An 18,855-nucleotide genomic window follows, 5' to 3' on the forward strand; every position below is an offset into this window, starting at 1 on the left:
AAAACAAAACAAAACAAATCCCTCAATTTCCATCCGAGAACCCCCAAAAGAATGAGGGGAAAAACTAAAATGTGGTTTATTCAACCCAGGTTTCACAGGATGTCTCACTGTCCCTTTCATACCGCAGATATCAGATACCAAACATGGGGGCAGCCTCCTCCTACCTTGCTGTTCCCACTGGGGGGAATGCTTAGCATCCTTCCCATGGCACAGCTACACTTGCACAATGCCTTAGTTAGAATTTTCGGAATTCTTTTTTAGGATTTTCCCATGATCTGTTGTTTTTTAGGGAGAATGCAAACACCAATCCCTGCATTCAATGAATAGGTGTCAGGCTGATTTTCTGCTCGTTTGGTGCGAAGTTGGCACTATGGATCTTCACTGGGTCTTCCAGGTGGAAAAAAACATTGGTAAAATCAGGGTGAGAAGCACCAAAAAGTCAACCTGAGCATCTTGGAGCTGTGACATCACTTTGAGGCGTGAATGTAGAGTGAACAAAGGGGCTATGGGGTGAATGCAGGGATTATAGGGTGAATGCAAGTGTTATAGGGTGAATGTAGGGGTTACAGGGTGAAGGTGCATCCCAGTGCATGAGATCCCATCGTGTTGGGATGCTGTGGGGTGCTGAGCATCCTTTGGGATGTGGTCCAGGTGTGGACGCTGCTCCCAGCCCTGCCACCTCGTGGCTGGTGGGGCTGCAATGTGGGAGGGAGGAGGGTGGGGGATGTTTGGGGAGCCCCAGCACTTGGAGAGCTTTGGGATTGATGATAATGGGGTCAAGGGTGGTGTTAGAGGGGTTAGGGTTGGTGTGGAGATGCACACCAGAGCCAGGGATAAAGCACATGGCACAATGTGTCCAGAGGAAACTGAGGCATAGGGATGCCACCATGGCCCAAGTGTGAACCACCTCCATCCTATAGGGTCCTCTCCATCCACACCCACGAGGATGCCACTTACACCACCACAGCCTGACCCCAAGGGTGGACCACCTCTATCCACCCCCTCCATCCACACTCACCCATTGGGCTGGCAGAGACCCCCAGTGTGAGGATTTGGGGATGGGGACACAGTTTTTCCCATTTTCCTGCTGACAGGCAGGGCTGAATTAACGCAAAAGGGTTTGTTTGTTTGTTGAGGAGGCAAAGCAAAGAAAACCTGCTGCATCCCAAACAGTTAAAACCAAGGGCCATTCATGTTTCTCCATGCGTTATCAATATCCCCAATATCTGCCAATACATCCAGTATCTATAAATACTTCTAAAAGTCAAATGATGATTTTATGGACTGCAGTGCACAGGGGCTATGGGACGGAGGTGATATAAAGGTGGGGGAGGATGCAAGAAAGGATGTAGTGCAATAATAAAAATGCATCTTGTGGGGTGTTTCAACCATATTTTCTTGTGCTCTTCCAGCTTGAAAACCACCTGCAGCAACATGGAAAAATGCCCCCAGAATTGAAAACACAGTTTGCAACAACTCCACAACCTGTAATGTGGTGTCACTGGGATTTGCCGCAACCCAGTGGGTGCCACCTCCCGTGAGCATCCTTGGGGTACCCAATTGGAATCACCAGCAGTGGACAGGAGCCACGGATGGATTAGGATCAGGCCAGGATCCAAGCGGGGCCGTCGCTCGGTATTTTTAGCCCCATCCCTTCCCTCCCCACCACGTCACGTTGGTCATCTAAGTTTACTCGCAGGCGGTCGAGTGACATAACCAGGTTGGAGGGCACGGGATGGCAGCGGGATCGCGTCACCCTTTGCTTTTAGCTCCTGTGGCCCTTTAACCCTTGGAGTATGGATGGGCACCACGATCCCGTGTCAGCGCTGCCTCAGTTTCCCCAAATTGCTGTTGGATTTGGCAGGCTGCAGAAGTGGGGTTACAGAGGGGATGTGCAACCCAAAAGTGATGGCACCATCCTGGTGACCGTCCCTTAGCCACCGCTAAGCACAGATCTGACCCGAGGGAAGGGTCAAAAGTAATCCTGCTAAGGTTAAAAATCGTGTGAAGACATGGGACAGGACAGGGGGGAGGAGGGCTGGGGACAGCCACAGTGATGATGGGCAGCTCGAGGGAGATGCTACCCTGGCACCTGCTTCCCCAGCAGGGGACCAAGAGCTGTGCCAGCAGCCCTGGATCGTGCCTGAGGGTTTTCCAGGAAATGTTTACGGTGCCCTCCAGAAACACTGCTCCGTATCCCTCCTCCCTCCTCCTTCTGCTGTCCCCATAGGGCCGAGCTCATGCAATGCTTTCTCACCCTAAGGCAGCATCCAAGAGGCATGGATAAAACCCTACCGTGCCCATCACCGAGTGCTTCAATGCTCCTGGCCACCGTCACCTTGCAATGGCCATCCCTGGGGACCTTGCCACTCATCATTATCGGTGAATTCAGGTTTTTGATGAGGAAACCGTGTTTCTTGCACACTTCCAGGGATGGTTACTCCACCACCTCCATGGGCAGCCTGTTCCAATGCATGATCACTCGTTCTGAGAAGAAATTTCTCCAAATATCTGAATTTTCAGATTGGAGTGGGGGTACTACATAAAAACCCAGAAGTTGGAAGATTTGCATTTTCGTGTTCAGCTTCCTCAAGGGAACAACGTGGGACATTTGTGCCTGATTCCCACTCACTGCATGACTCCGGTAGAGTCATAATGCTGAAAGATGAGCAAAGCTCCAGGCAGAAACTCTTTTATTTAAATACAAAACCACACAAGTTAATAAAAGACATTTAGTAACAACGGGGACGACAACAACTTTATTTAAAAAAAAACCAAAAAAACAAAAAAAAACGAGGAACTCCATACACAATGCTTGGTTGAATTTTCCCATAGAGACGGTCACACGAAATCGGTGCAGAAAGCAGAAGAAGGGTGGAGCAATAGGGTCCCCCACTCTTAATTTCTCTGCCCTTCTTCAAGAGGTGACAAGCATCGATGACACGGTGCCTTTGGTGGCCTGCCATGCCCCAAGTCACCCGAGCCATGTGTTGGGGTGAAACACAACCCGGGGGCTCTGCCTACCATAAATCCCATCACTCCCTCCCTTTAGGAGCTGGGCAAGGGGGAGCCTTCCAGTCTCTGCCCCTACCCTCTGTGGGGTGCACACACACAGCTCCTCTGGGGGATGTTCTGGGTGTAAAAATGCAGCCATCAGCTTTATTGGAGCTGTTGTACACCTGAGCCTGCGGCGACACGGTGACGCTGTCACCCATCCCATGACCAAGCACACCTGGGTGCCTGCTCCCTGGAGACAACAGAGCTGGCACCGCCACTGTCTTCTTGTTGGAAATGCCAGAGGTGGGGGCTCACGGGTTCATCCAAGCTCCAGTGGGATGAGTGGGGTGACGCCATGAGCATCGGGACCAAGCAAAATGCGTTTGCAGTGCAAAGATTGGCACGTGCATGTAGAAATGTGGCACTGCCCCTGTGGGGCACGCAGTCCTGAATTGTATAACGCTGCTGCATTTTCCCTGCAGGGCTCTCAAAATAAAGTTCGTCCTAAGGTATTGCCTATCAGATAGGCAAATCTTGCTATTTAAGGACACAGATGAGCAAATCATGCCTCCTGACACCTCTTGGCAAGGGTTGACCTGTCCTCCGTGTCAGGGAGCGGCATCCACCACCCAAAACCGCTCTGAAAATTGAATCCATGGATGCAAAAATCACGGCAGCATTTCAAAAACTGCAGAGCCAGCAGAAACCTGCTTGGCAGAGGGCTCCCCACACGCCTTTAAATCATGGAGATAAAGGTATGGAGCAGGAAAACCAAAACCTGGCCAACAGACTGAGCACTATCAACAATCATCAGTGCCTCCATCCATCTGCACAACGGCAGCAATGAGAGCCATGATCCATCTTTCATCAGCTCGTTGCTCTGCAGGAGGAGGTGAACCAAGACCTGAGATTGGCACAACTTATCACACGGCTCAGGGCTGGTGCAGGGGAGCATCAAGGGTCAGGATGAACAGGCATCCCCCTAGGAGATAGGATGCTGTGAGATATCAGATTAATAATGCATGAGGGACAGCAGTTGAGCACTGAGGTTGTGCCGTGCTGAGCAGTTACACTGCTGTTGTTATTTCCTACCAGGCTGGGAGCTGCTTTTGCTTCCATGTGGATTCACAGGGGTCCAAAGACCTGAAAAAAGCTAGTTTGGATCTTCAGGAGAGCAAAACCCGCTGGGACACATAGCAATGGTCTGAGCTCAGTGCTGCTCCTGAAAATAAGGGATGGAGCAGGATGCAGGCTGGCTTTTGGCATGGAAACTCCAACCTATGTGGGAACTTTGTGTCATGCTACACCTTACCATGATGACTTGAGATCTGCAGGTACCTCATCTCAAATAGAGCAAGGGGTGTGGATGCAGGCATATGACCAAGGATGCTTGGTAGAGTATCCTACCTTGTATCCTACACCCAAGCAGTGTCCATGTGCCTGGCTGGTTGAACATCTCCACTCTTCATCCTCCCCAGGAGCCTTAAATAAACCAACTTAAACCAGAATTTATTCCCAAACTTAAAATACTTCAACAAAACCACCTCCCTGAGGTGCTGGGCTGAGGGAACGCTTCTCCATGCCACTGCCAGGCTCTCTGGTGAAACAATATCCCAGAAAATTGAACAACAAAAAGAAGGTGCCATGTCCCAGCACGGTGTCCTGAGGTAGGTGCCAGGCAATGCCTGGCTCAGTGTTTCCTGAGCTGGTCAGCTGCCACGGGGACAACGGTCACAGCCTGGGCTTGATTTGCAGCTGTTTGCCTGAAAAGGAGAAAAGCAAAAAGGTGGAATTGCATCCCACAGTGCCTCTAAGGCTTTGTGTTCCACCTCTGGAAGGTGGCATGGGAAAAGGTCTCACCTCTACTACTTCCCTCCTCCAGAGTGGTGCTTTCTGAGTCCTGTAAGGTCACCCACATTGAGGTTCTTTTCCATTTGGTGCCACCTGGAAGGAGAAAGGGACAAAAAGAGGAGAATGTCATCACAATTCCTGCTCTCTCTGCCCAACTGCCCATGGGTTGATGGTTGGACTAGATGATCGTATTGGTCTTTCCAACCTTAATGATTCTATGACTTTCCCACTGGAACTGCCCCTCCTTGAAGGAGAGTGTGCCCCAAAATTGAGACCTCATCTAAAATGGGCTTCAGTGTGAGCGGGGCTTTTTGCAGCTTGGGGTTGGGTGATGCTTCACCACTGCCCTGCCAGCTGCTATCGAGGGCACACGTCCCCCCACAGTGTGGACTGTTGTCCTTGTCTCTGGGGATGTGTTTCCCTGCTAACCCAGATTTGGGGTGGCCAGGACGGAGCTGACTGGTTCCCCAAATCCCCGTTGAGCATCCTCAGCCACCAGCAAGCAGCATGGAAGGAAGGCACCTGTGACTCTCACTACATCACAGTGAACTGAATTTGTTGTAAGCTCCCAAAATTATGGTCAAAACATAAAGCAGTTGAATCTTTAAGCTGCAGCATAAGGTGGAAGGTCATAGACTGCTCTGGGGCAAAGAGAAGAGCACCAGCAAGCGAGAGGTTAACTCACACTTGGCACTCTGGTGAAAAGCTTTGGGGACATTCCTATCACCCTGGAAACAGAGAGTGGGTTTGACTGCATGGGACCTTCAGGATCTTCCAGGTCCAATCTCCTGAAACAGGACATGCAGGGGGAAAGGGACCCATGACTCAAATGTGCTCAGAGGCACCCGCAGCCATCCGAGTCACCGAACGGCGATGACGAGAGAGCAAGAGGGAAAAATGATAACCAAAAAAAAAACCTGCCTGGGGATTTGGGGCTGCATAGCTGATGGGTTTCACGACCCCGTGATGACAAGCCTGGTGATAAATCGCTTCTGCCCGTGAAGTCAGGAGGGGGTTTGGGGATTCAGTCTGTGCAAGTACAGAGATGAGAATAGCTCTGGAGCTCCGGAGAGTGCTGCTGCCATCTAGCTGGGTCCCAGCACACAGGGCTGGAGGATGCTCTTATGCAAGGATTTGAGAGGGATATTCAGCCATCCCTGAGTATCCCAGGGTGCTCTGGAGTATTGTTTTGGAAAGCAAATGTGGAGATATGTAGAAAGCAATGCCTCTTGATGGTATTTACACCATAAACAAGCTCAGCTTTGGTTTGAGCAGGGACTTTCTGCTCTGGGTTTCCAGCTGCTGCTCTGCTCCCAGAGCTCTGGGTTTTGAGTCTCCCTAGAACCTCCTCACTATTTTCCATCCTGCGCTCCCTTCGAAGAGCAGGTGAACAAACATTTTTTGGGGTGCTTACTGTACGAGAGAGACAGATGGGAAGCAAAGCAGCAACAAGGGATGGGAACAGAGGAAAACAAACCATGCCTCAGTATGCCCAGCACTCCTTAAAGAGAGTCCCACATACTCCTATAAAGCTGAAACCCCATGATGACCCTTTTGGAGATGACCCTTTTGTAGGACAATCCCATGCAAACTCCATGACTATGGTGGTCAGCGTGAAGTCCTCCTCTGTTTTGATGGCAATAGAATGTACCTTTCTGCAGAGCTTCTCATGTTCTATTTTCTCCATGGGGAGGTGGCTACAGGGTTCTACCTGCAGGGCAAGAACTTTCCTACAGGGAGGCAGAAGCATGGAAGAGGACAAGACACTGAGATGAACATGGAAGGGAAAAGGAGCTTCTCCACAGGTTGCTGAGCAATGAGAGCTACTTGGAGAAATCCTTTCTGATTTGGATTACATCATGGAGAAGGCAGAAACAATCCATTCCAAACCCTATCCAGATGTTCTGGTCACAAGTACTACGTGACTGGTTTCTGGTTTGACATCAGTCCATCTTTTCAGCCATCCAAAGCACCTCTTTTCAGAAGGTCTCCTGCAAAAGCAGCATCCCCAAACCAAATCTGGCTCTGGAAAGCCCAAGAACACGTTGTCCTCCAGGAGCCAGGGGAGCAGCAGGTCATGTCTGTGAGCTGTTCTTCTCTTCTAAACTTGGATAAACAAACTTGCTCAGAGTCTACAGTGCCGTGGCAGTGATGCATAGCTTTGGAGCTAATTTATGTAAAACAAAGAGGGCTCATTTAGCACCTTTCCACCCTTAATCTAACACCCATACATCAGAAGGCTGCATGGCAGCCATGATGGCCTCAGCTATTAGTCACCTGTGACGCAGGCTAATATGGCTTTGAGGAATGGTGGCATGAGCAGCTCAAACTCTCTGAGCTTCTCAAGACTCTCCCAGTTGGAGTTAGACTCAATGATCCTTATGGATCCCTTCTGATCTGGGATACTGTATGATTCAGTTTTCCACCATCCCAGCAATTTGGGCTGTGCAGCACGGTATTCCCATTGGGTATAGCAGAAGAGGTGCAATGCTGTTGCCCATCAACACCAAATGGGAGAATCATAGAATCCTTTGAGTTGGAAGGGGTTCTTAGAGATCATCTAGTCCAACTCCTTTACAACAGACAGGGACACCTACAGCTAGACCAGGTTGCTCAGAGCTTGATGATCCTAAATGCATCCAGGAACAGGGCTTCCACCTCCTCTCTGGGCAACCTGTTCCAGTGCCTCATCACCCTTACTGGAAAAAATTTCCTTATATCCAATCTAAATCTCCTCTTTTTTTAGTTTGAAACCATTTCCCCTTGTCCTATCACAACAGATCCTGCTAAAGAATCTGTCCTCTCTTATAGAAAGAAAATCAGCATTTCCCTATTGCTGCCCCATGAGGACCACATCCTTAATCTGATGGGAATGCCAGAAATGGTTCAATTCCCTCAATGGAGCCAAAGAAACTTCATTAGCTAATAGTGGCACAGCAGCATGAAAACCACACTTTGCAATTCAAAGCAAATACTGTTAGCAAAGGAGAAATAAAGATTTATTCTCGGGGAAGAAAAAAACAAAAAACCCACAGAACAGCCAACAAAACAAACAAAAAGCTAATTTTTAAATCTACCACAATTAACTTTCTGACCTGCACACAGCAAGACTTCGATTTTAAACACATTCTTTCAAAATGACGAAGATGCTGCATTGAGAGACGTGGTTTGATGGGCATGGTAGAGGTGGGCTGGGGTTGGACTTGGTGATCCTGATGGTCTTATCCAAGTTTAATGATTCTATGATTCTGTAAGTCGGCATGGTGGGGTTGGGCTGATAATTGGACTTGGTGATCTTGGTGGTCTTTTCCAACCTTAATGATTCTATGATTCTATAAGTGGGCATGGTGGAGATGGGCTGATAATTGGTCTTGATGATGTTGGTGGTCTTTTCCAACCTTAATGATTCTACGAGAAATTGCAGCAGGGCTGTAAAGATGAGTAGTAATGAAATAAAACCAAAGCACACTGTGAGCGAGCAACTCAGCGCAGGCAGAGCTCAGTTTCCCACTTTGACTCTTGGATGGAGATGGTCGTATTGCTGCTCCTGCAAAGGATGGGGGGACCTCATCAAGAAGTCGGCCCCATGCTGGCAGACAGAACTACATTTTCTGCTTTTGTGCATGGTAGATTCTGCAAATGGCGTGATCAATCTTGGGTCGCATCTCGCGCTCCTTCACTCTCTCCCACCCCCCCCCTTGTGTTTAGGGAGCGACGCAATCCATCTTCCAGGAACCAGGTATATAATTTCTAGTTAGCGAAAGCAGGGATAAGAAGCCCCTTTTTCATTACGATGATTGAACTGCTTCCAAAGAGAGGAGCAGGGCTGGATCACGAGCCCGGCGCGCAGAGCCGAGTTGCTTTTGCTGAGCTTGTCAGCCTCGCTGGAGAATTAGGACTTCCAGCATTCTTCCTTTTGATGAAAATCAACATTTATTTTGCCTAAGCCTAAGAAGGTGTCAGGCAGATGGAGAAACTTGCCACTCTTCGCTGGGAGAAGGGAGTGAAAGAAGGAAATCTAATAGAAATATATTATCAAGTCCGAGGAGTGGACACGGCAGTAAATCACACTTCAGGTGGCACCATTATATTTTTCAATAAAACCAGGCTTCCCCCAGACACATCCTTGCCAGGAGGCTCCAGCTGCACCCAAGTTAAACAAAATTTGCTTCAACCAGATGCTGAGATAAGGGGGAGAAGATTTAAAGGGATTTAAAGGGACACTGCCGATGGGGAAGTCCCCTGGATGGGGGACAAAAGGAGGTGGCTCTGGTCCCTGTCCCCAGATCCCCTCTTTGCTGATGGCTGAGTGTTGAAAAATGATTTTCTACCGCATTTCTGATGCTGGGAGATGGGGTACGGAACCAGACTGGGAAAGGAACAGCAGCCAAAACCATTCTGCATCTGCTGGGGACCACATGACAGCTCTGCTCCATGTGTAGAAGATGCCCAAATTGTGAAGCGATGGGATGCAGGGAAGATGAATAGCATTGAGAAAGCTCACTAACAGCTTTCCAAATTCCTCCACCAAAGTATAAAAAGCCTTGCCAGAGAGAAAGCTGGTTGTTAGAAGGATGCATTCCCACTCTCCAAGCCAAACATGAGTGCAATGGTACATTTTGCCTCCATCTCTCTCCCAGCCTGAGGGACTTGTCCTTTGCTGCACCCAGTCAGGCTCTGTATAGGGCCCAAAAATAAACCCCTAGGAGCTCCCCTTTGGTGAATGAGACAGCTGCAATTAGCAGAAGAGTGGTGCTTTGACCACATTCCAGTTATTAATACAATGGGAAGCAAAGAACACCAACATACATCTCAGCACTTCCCAGTTGATGCACAATCTGGAGGGAGAAATTTCTGCTTTTCTCACCAAAATCCCACATACATTTTTTCACCCAGCCAGGAAAAACATCTTTTACCTGCTCCCCAGCCACCTCATCTGTCATGCTGATTACAAGGAGGTTTGATCCTGGACAACACCAAGGCTGCCTCCTAGCCTGTGTGTGATGTACAGAGCAATTTCCCATGCCATTGTGTGCAGTGGAAGTATGCAGGAAGGAATAAATCATTGCACTTGAGATACAAACAGATGGAGATAATGAATACATATGATGCCATAGGGTGGAAACTACCCTTACACTTAACCCTGCAGCCTGAGAACTACACTAAATCCATCCAGTGAGAAGAACTTTACCAAAAACTCACCCTGGTGCTATTCCACCAAAAACTCGTGCTCCTCAAGAAAGGCTTCAAGGCTGAGATGTTAGGAGAAGCTCTATCTAGATGGGAAAAAGCCTCCAGTGCTTTGATGGGCAGTGCCCATTACCTGCAGCAGGACATCCTCACAGGGATGTATCATTTCTCTTTAATTCCTTCTTTTTGGAGAAAAGAAAACCAGTCATGAGAGAGGCAACCCAACCTGACCTCCTGTGTTGCTGTTGCTCCAAGAGGTGAAACCCTACGAGCTTTTCCAGCCCTGCTACATCTCATTCCCCACCCCCATTCTACCCAAAGGGAACTCCAGCTGTGAAATGCAAAGCTTGCAAACCATAAGCCACAGAAGTGGGAGAGGAATATCATTAGGACATGGGCACCACAGCGATGCTTTATGGTTTGGGAGTCAATGATGACTTGGGTACAACCAAATATGGTAAATTTTACATCTGTCTTCTACTGGTGGGTTGAAGGGATGGGATTTCACCATCTCAAAGGGCTCTTCCATCTCTGGTTTTCAGGTCATTAAATAACTCAGGAGGAAATGACAGGGCTGTAAAGTCATAGAATCGTAAATGTTGCAAAGACCATTAAGACCATCAAGTTCAACCATCAGCCCAATACCACCATACCACTAAACCATGTCCCTCAGTGCCACATTCACCCTTTACTTGAAAATCTCCAGGGATGGTGACTCTACCACCTTCCTGGAGAATTGGAAACACATAGGCATTTGAGTCCAGGCTAGGAAATCACAATGAGTATTTTCAGATGTGGGATGAGACAGAGGCTTCCAATTTAGATGGACAGCCCCATCAGAAAAAGTCACAGCACTCATCAGGTTTACTGGAAGTTTCAATTAAACTGGCCATTTTACAATTAAGAAAATTAAATAACCCTAAGGAATAATCCTAAGGAACACAGTCCTCAGCCAGACCAATGATTTGGCCCCACAACTTGAGCTTCTCACCCTTATGTGGGTGCCTATGAGACATGGACCAAGCAGGGGTACAGAAGAAAGTCATAAGCTACTGTCACCTTTTGGGTGATGCACCAAGCAAGACCTTCAGGAAAGTTCCTTAGAAGTTAGGAGGCCCACCAAAGACCTTCTACAGCACCAGCAGTTGGGGAGACCCACCAGGACCCAGTCCTACTAAGAAATGGGGTTCTGGTAATTTAAGGATTTTGGAGGAGGGATATACAGAACACAAGCAGGAATTGGCAAGACTGTGTGCCAGTGCACGGTTGGACTTGATGATCTTGGAGGTCATTTCCAACCTTTATGATGCTATGAGTGGGCACAGCAGTGAGGGGCTGACGGTTGGATTTGATGATCTTAGAGGTCTTTTCCAATCTTGATGACTCCACCGAGGAGCTTCCCTATGTCAGGCTGTAGGAAGCAGCCCATTTCAGGAGGCGATCCCACCTAATGAAGAGGTCACAGAGGTGGATCAGTTACAGGTGCAGTGGCCAAGATTCTTTCCAAAAACAGGCAATGATCCTAAGGGAGGGCCAAGATCTCTGTTCCACCATATATACAACCAGCCAGGACTCAGATCCTCAGAGAAGTCCAAGGCAGCTCAGACACCTCCTGAAGGTAACCAGGATGGAAAAGAGAGGATTGGGGTTTTCTCACTGAAGAAGAGATTAACAAACACACTGGAGCAACTCCAGTGGAGGCCTCCAAGATGGCTGGGGCTGAACGTCAAGGAGACGCTTTTGACAACACTAAAAAAAAAACAGCTCCCTGAATTTTACCCCTAATATTTTCTCCCAGGTCCTAACAAGAGGAACAAACTGTAGTGCTGGCTCCCATTATCTTTGCATCATTCCTTTCCACCCAACCCTTCCATCACCTACATCTAGAAAGCAGATGCTTTCTAGAAGGCTTCGGGGCATCTTCTGTCACTCAATCCGAAGGGTTGTTTTGGCATCTGCCTCATCCAGCTGCCAAAATAAAGAGTTTTGAATCAAAGAGCTTGTGGTGGAAGGAATGCTGAAGGGGACGCTGCAGGTGGTGAAGAACCAAGGGACCCTCCACATGGCATCCCATTGGGATTCTTGATGTGAGGGGAACCAATCACGGTCATGTAAAGGGCTGAGAGCCAGCAGAAGAAGACATGTCTGGGTCCAACATCACGGGGTTGCCATCCCATGCAGCTCCATGGTCATGGCAAAGCAGGAAACACAGCACGGATTTGGGTTTGGGAGGGTAGCCAAGGGGGATTTGCGTTTTCAAAGTTATTCCTCCAGAAGTGAAAGCTGTAAACAAAAATAGAAGCGCTGCACCTCAATGAATTCCTCCAAAGCAAAAGTGTTTGAGCGTGCTCAGCGGAGCCGTTAAAAAAGACTGTAGCGAGCATCTTCCATTAACGTTACGACCGTGAAATATGACAATAAAATGATAGCCGTATGGTCGCAAATTTGCAGCCCGCCGAGTTGCTAGGGGTTTATCGTCACTCAAACGTGCAGAGAGCTGTAAAATGTTTACAGAAAGGGTCGTTTGCAGCTATAAAATCCTCTTTTCTCTCCTAAACAAGGCTGAGTGGAGCCATTTACAAACCCCTGAATGTTCATCGGGGGAGAGGGGAACATCTGTTCTCTCCAGGAGTTTTCAGTGATCTTCTCGAACAAATTAACTAAAATGGGTGCTTTCTAATTAAATTAGCACTCGATTGGAATGGTTTGCATTGGTGCGCTTGCTTACAATTAGCGCGGGGAGGCCAGTTAGGCTCCAGCATAAGCTATTTTAACTGGAAGGTGAAATATGGAAGTGCCCATTACCTGCATGCATCTACCAGAGGGGCTGGGATGCTTGTGCACCCTCTGGCTCAACCCTCCCAAGCATAGAACAAAGCAAACGGGATGGGAACGCACCAAGTGCTCATCCCAACCACAAGGTTTCCATCAGCAGGTTGATTCCCATGTGAGAACAGCAATCCATGTCCCTCCTTTCCAGTCCCATTTTCACATATCCCAAGTCTACAGACACACACCAAGACCCCGCAAGCTCATACCAAGCCTGTTGCCCAGGTTGGTCCCTAAAAGTCATCTCCAAACATTTACTGCACCTGCTTCTCTTACACACAGCACTTTTCTCCCTTCCTCCTGTTGTCAGAATTAAAAGCGCATTTTCTCAAATTGTGACTGTTTAACCAAGCAATTCAGATCACTCTGTAATAATAACCTGTCCTCCTCTTTATTTACCATCCCACCAATTTGTATGTCACCATCAGGGTGTGCACGCAGAAAGTGAAAATCATCACTGTGCTCCCCATACAGGCATCTCTTGCTAGATGTGGTGGGGAGAGCACAGATCCCAAAACAGCATCACAGATAAAATCACAGAATCACAGAATTGTAGGGGTTGGAAGGGACATCTAGAGAACATCTAGTCCAACCCCCCTGATAAAGCAGATTCCCTACAGTAGAATCATATATTCATTAAAAGACCTCCAAGACACCCAAATCCAATCTCCACCGTGCCCAATAACCATGTCCCTCAGTGCCACATCTCTACAGTTTTTGAACTCCAGGTAAACCCCCCCCCTGAACCCCACCACTTCCCTGGGCAGCCTGTGTCAATAGGTTGCAACCACTAGATACCAACTATCCAGAGCTTCACAAGGACCAATCCTGATCATTACACACAGTACCTTAAGATACAGCCCTGGCTTTAGAGGTGATGTGGGCACTGTTAATCACTTGGGTCCTTTCACAATATCAGCATCCTCTTGGCATGATCAGGATGACAGTCCTTCAGTGGCCAAGGGTCCTTTCCTCCCATCAGGCTATGGCTATTGCTGTGTCCCTGGGACCCTCTGTGTGTACTGGGATGAATCTTAAATCACTGAATGCATCTCAGTGATAGGAATGGGCAAATCTGAGTACCCAGCAGGGGAGGGTCAGGTTGCACATCAGAAGAATGTTCTTTCACCAAGTGGATGGTTGGGCACTGAACAGGTTTCCCAGGGAAGTGGTCATGGCACTGAGATTGCCAGAGTTCAAGAAGCATCTGGACAATGCTTTCAGACATATTGTCTGATTTTGGGTGGTCTTGTGTGGAGACAGGAGCTGGACTCAATGATCTTCTAGTGGGCAGGGTGGGGGGTGCGTTGATGGTTGAACTTGATAATCTCAGTGGTCTTTTTCAACCTTAATGATTCTATAATTCTATTCTATGATCTTTATGGATTCCTTCAAACTCGGGATATTCTATGACTCTATAATTCTATGACCCTCACACCTACCCCAGACCAATCATGCACAATCCCTGCAGCTCTTTGGAAAGGAAACTGATTGTTCTACAGATATCTGTGATTCCTTCCTTGCTTTCCTTTCCCTGCTAAAAGGCCATGTACCCACTGCAGCACACAGCTGAGCAGTCATCCCAGCTTGCCTGTGACTCCAGGAATATGTTGCTAAGCCTGGGAATTTTCTTCCTGACAGCGTTGAGGCATCTCAGACCTCCTTGGCTTGAAGAGGGGTTTGCACTTGGCTGCTGAGCAACTCAGCCTCCACTTACAGAGGAAAGTGCAAATGCCCTGGTGCTGAATTCAACCCTTGTCCCAGCAGGATCCTGCTCCTGGGTTGGAGGATGCAGGAGATCAAGGACAGAGAAAGAAGCTCAGATGTTTTTTCTAGCCCTTCCCTTCACAGTAAGCCACATCGTATGAATTTCATCCTACGTCTCCATTGCCAGAGAATGAGACAGAGCTCTCCAACTCAATAGACTTACCCTGTTTCAGAATCACAGAATCATTTAGGTTGAAAAAGATCACTAAGGTCATCTAGTCCAACCATCAGCCTCTCACCTCCATGCCCTTGTCCACAGCTAGACAAAAAAAATTACAGGTCATCTTTGAAGCTGTTCTGTTTTTCTATCAAATTCTCCCTGATCTCACCTCAAGCTGAAATGACAACTTGCTGCTACAAAATGTTTTAATTTTTGAGCCCACTCTGCTCTCTGAGATGGTGTTCAGGAGATGCAACTGTTGCACATCCCTCTCACGGAGAGGACACAGTGCAAAACATAAAGCAACGTCCAGCCAAAATGTCCAGAGTTGGAAATCATAGAATCACAGAATGGCCAGGGTTGGAAGGGACCTCAAGGATCATGAATCTCCAACCCCCCTGCCACATGCAGGGCCACCAAACTCCACATTTAGTACTAGACCAGGCTGCCCAGGGCCCCATCCAATCTGGCCTTGAACACTTCCAGAGATGGGGCATCCACAGCCTCTCTGGGCAGCCTGTTCCAGCACCTCACCACTCTCATAGTAAAGAACTTCTCCCTGACATTCAACCTAAATCTTCCTTCCCTCAACTTAAAACCATTTCCACTTGTCCTGCTGTTATCTACCCTTTCAAAGAGTTGATTCCCTTTCTGTATATAGGCTCCCTTTAGGTACTGAAAGGCTGCAATGAGGCAGCCTTCTTTTCTCTAGGCTGAACAAGCCCAGCCTGTCTTCGTAGGGGAGGTGCTCCGAAGACAGGCTGAGAAATGACCAAGTATGTTCCCAATGGAGCAGCTCCAAGGCACAAAACGAGGATATTAGGTTCTGCTTTGCCCTGCACTGTATCTCCATCACCTGTGGACATATCTGGATCTCCCCAAAGCACCCCAAAGTCCCCTACCTTCCGACTGAGCTGCTGTTGGAGCCAGCACTTAGAGGACTGGAGACTCATCCCATAAAAACACACGGATAACTGCAGGGAAAAACTTTCCTCCGTGGTGATTTGAGGCAGCCCAGAGCACATCCAGTCCAAGTACTTCCTACCTGGTTCATCCATTGGTTCATCCTCATCCCTCTCCACTTTGCATTTCTTATCACCCGGAGAGGTTGAGGACTGGAGGGAAATGAAGGATGGCAGCTTCTGCAGACAGCTGCTTCGAGAGGTGTCCACTTCTTTCCAAAACTTCACATCCTCCTCCATGCTGGAGGGTCCGGGCACTTCCCCATCATGAGAGAGTTGAACTGCATCATTCCTAGAGTAGGAATACACACAAAAAAAATTAATAATGGAAAATAAAACAATCCCTTCCTGGCAGTGCTGAAGTGCATGGAGTGGAGCAGCAGAGCAGCACGTGGAGGATTTCTGGGCTTCATCCCAGGCTGATCCTTGTCTCTGATTTCTGGTGAGTGCAGATAACATGACAGTTCAGCTCGTTTGATATGTCTGATGACGGTGCTAAGAAAGGAAAACAACCCCCTGGGCAGCTTTCGAGCACTGCAAGCTGCCACAGGGCACCTAAAAAGAGCAAGGAGCTATTTTGCACCTCATTCACATGGGGGATGTGAGCTCGGTATCATTTCAAGGCTCTTCTGTCACCCAGAGAGCCTGCTGAGTGCTTGGCCCCTCTGCTACCATACAAGGTAGGGCTGGGATGGGGATGATGGCAGCAGAGCGGCAAAGAACCCCAAGCTGGTGTTTTCTTCTCCTTCTAACCAGGACTTTTAGAGAAATTTAGGGGTTTATAGTCCCATTTAAGTTTGGCTTTAATTTTCACGACACTTCAAGCGTTTCAATTCAAGGAGTAAAACTTGTGGCAGAGGATGGAGGAAGTCAACTCAGATTGGATATTAGGAGAAATTTCTTCTCAAAATGAGTGGTAATGCATTGGCACAGCCTGCCCAGGAGGAGGTGAAGGTCCATGGAGGTGCTCAAGAAACACAGAGATATGGTTAGTAGTCATGGTGGGGATGGGTCAACAGTTGGGCCTGACGTTCATAGTGGTCTTTTAAAACCTGAACAGTTATATGATTCTATGATCTTGGCAGTGATAGCACAGGATGAAGCTTGGGGTAGCCTGAAGCACAACAAATCACCAACAACCCAACCTCTGAAAGGTTTGGAGAGATGCTACACACTCATAGTTGCTGCCATGATTAACCAAGAACACAAGCCAGTCTCTACCAGAACTCCTCCATCTCCCAGGTGGACATTCTACAAAAGCCTCAGAGATGCCTGAAGGTGCCAAAAATTTGGGCAGCACATTTCTAAGAGCAAGGATACTCACATTCCGATGGCATGAACAAATCATAGGGCAGTGAGATGCAAGCAATGCCCATGGTCCTCCCCATCAGCTGTGCTTCAAGATCTTTTGGAGACCTGATCCATTTACCCATAAGGACTCTATCAAGAAGGCACTGCAGTGACTCATGTCACTGACATCTTAAAGTAAATCAGCATGCACACAGATATGTGTATCCATAAGAAGCAGTCTGAGAACACAATGGTTTAAATGCAGTTTCTTCTGCTCTTTCCTACCTGTTTGTCTCCTCCCACAGCCGTCTGCACTTGGAGGGGGAGTCTTCACCAGCACAGTTCCCCGGTGAGTGACGTTTCTTTTTCGGGTGCAGCAGCTTGCAGCAGGCGCCCCTGGGGCAGATGCCTTTTTTGGCAAAGTCTGGGCAAACCAGTGTGTGCTTCTTCTTGCACTGGGAGGGAAAAAAAAGAGAGGCATTGGGAAATGTCTTTGTTGAAGTCTCTGCAAGAAACATGAGTTTCCAAAGTCGGTCTCCTTCAGGTGGCACAATCGTTGCTAAAAGCAGAGAAGGATGTACTGGTGTTTTCTCCTCCACACCAAATGCATTATTTCACATCAAAATATTATGTCAAAATATTAACCTCTTCCAGGAGATGCTACATATTCACACATTCCTTTCTCAACACCTCACTTTACAGACCCAAAATGCCAAAATTTGGATAGCAATCACTCCTGAGAAGATGGCACTGATGGTCTCAGTAGGTTAACAGAGGTGGAAAAGCCAGTTTCAGACAGCACACTGGAATAGAAAATTTTCCATTCCAAGTTCGTGACCTCCCTTGGTCAATGGAGAAGGAGTATGAAAGGAACAAAGCACGTCCCTTTTTTGCTTCAAAATGTGCCTATTTGGGGACTGTTGCCTCCTTGCCAAAGGAGGAGGTGGAGCTCAACCTATGGTTTCCAGAGCAATGCTCACAGAGGGAATCAGTGGCAAAGAGAAGTCTGCAGAACTCACCAGATGGGTGTTCTGGGAAATGGCAATTTTTGGCACATGAAAAGGCAGCAAGGCAGAAGAGGTAGATTTGGATGTGATTTCTAACTAGAAAAGTTGGTTGGCTTAAGGGAGAATGACCAGCCTCTCCACCTCCAACACTGGGATACCACCACCCAAGGGACTGTCTCACTCTGCTCTGTGCTGCGTGGCCTCACCTCGAGCACCGGGTGCAATTTAGGAACAGAAGGACATAAAACTGTAAGAGAGTGTCCTAAGCAAAGCTATGCAAGTGGGTAAGGGTCTGGTGGGCAAGATGTATGAGGATCAGCTGAAGTCCCTTGGTTTGTTCAGCCCAGTGCAGACAAGATTGAGAGGAGGCGTTATGGTGGCCTACAGACACCCCATAACAATTCTGGTTACAGCAGCAGGGTCTGAGGGAAAGGCACGGAGTTGAATCAGGGGAGGATCAAGTTGGGAAAAGGTGGTGGTGGGCATGGAAACCCCCCAAGGGTGGTGGTCGCAGATCCAAGCTCAAGTTTAAGGCGTGTTTGAACAATGCTCTCAGACATAGGGTTTGGATTTTGAGCGGTCCCATGTGAAGCCAGGAGTTGGACTCGATCATTCTTACGGGTCCCTTCTAACTCAGGATATTCCATGATTTTATGATTCGAAGATCCTTGTGAGTCCCTCCCAACTCAAAGCATTCTATGGTTCTACAGGTGCTGCCTTACCTGACCATTCACACTACAAAAACTCCTTGCTCCAGGACAGCAAAGACACTAAAATTTTGCACAAATTTCAGAGAAAGCAG

The 18,855-nt window shown here is 48.1% G+C and overlaps 1 protein-coding gene across 1 annotated transcript in view; it reads right to left on the reverse strand.

The window, feature by feature from the left end:
- Positions 1 to 2,731: 2,731 nt before the first annotated feature.
- ZC3H3 (zinc finger CCCH-type containing 3) overlaps positions 2,732 to 18,855 on the reverse strand; it is a 155,140-nt gene continuing 139,016 nt past the window's right edge. The window contains exons 10-13 of the mRNA XM_042868848.1: positions 17,332 to 17,501; positions 15,840 to 16,048; positions 4,858 to 4,941; positions 2,732 to 4,760 (exon numbers count right to left, since the gene is read on the reverse strand). Of these exons, the coding sequence (XP_042724782.1) occupies positions 4,729 to 4,760; positions 4,858 to 4,941; positions 15,840 to 16,048; positions 17,332 to 17,501 (495 nt within the window). The 3' untranslated portion in view covers positions 2,732 to 4,728. The remainder of the gene's footprint in view (positions 4,761 to 4,857; positions 4,942 to 15,839; positions 16,049 to 17,331; positions 17,502 to 18,855) is intronic.

This window comes from Lagopus leucura, unplaced genomic scaffold (genome assembly GCF_019238085.1).
Source record: "Lagopus leucura isolate 7727_CA_CO unplaced genomic scaffold, USGS_WTPT01 Super-Scaffold_100002, whole genome shotgun sequence".
Lineage (NCBI taxonomy): Eukaryota > Metazoa > Chordata > Aves > Galliformes > Phasianidae > Lagopus > Lagopus leucura.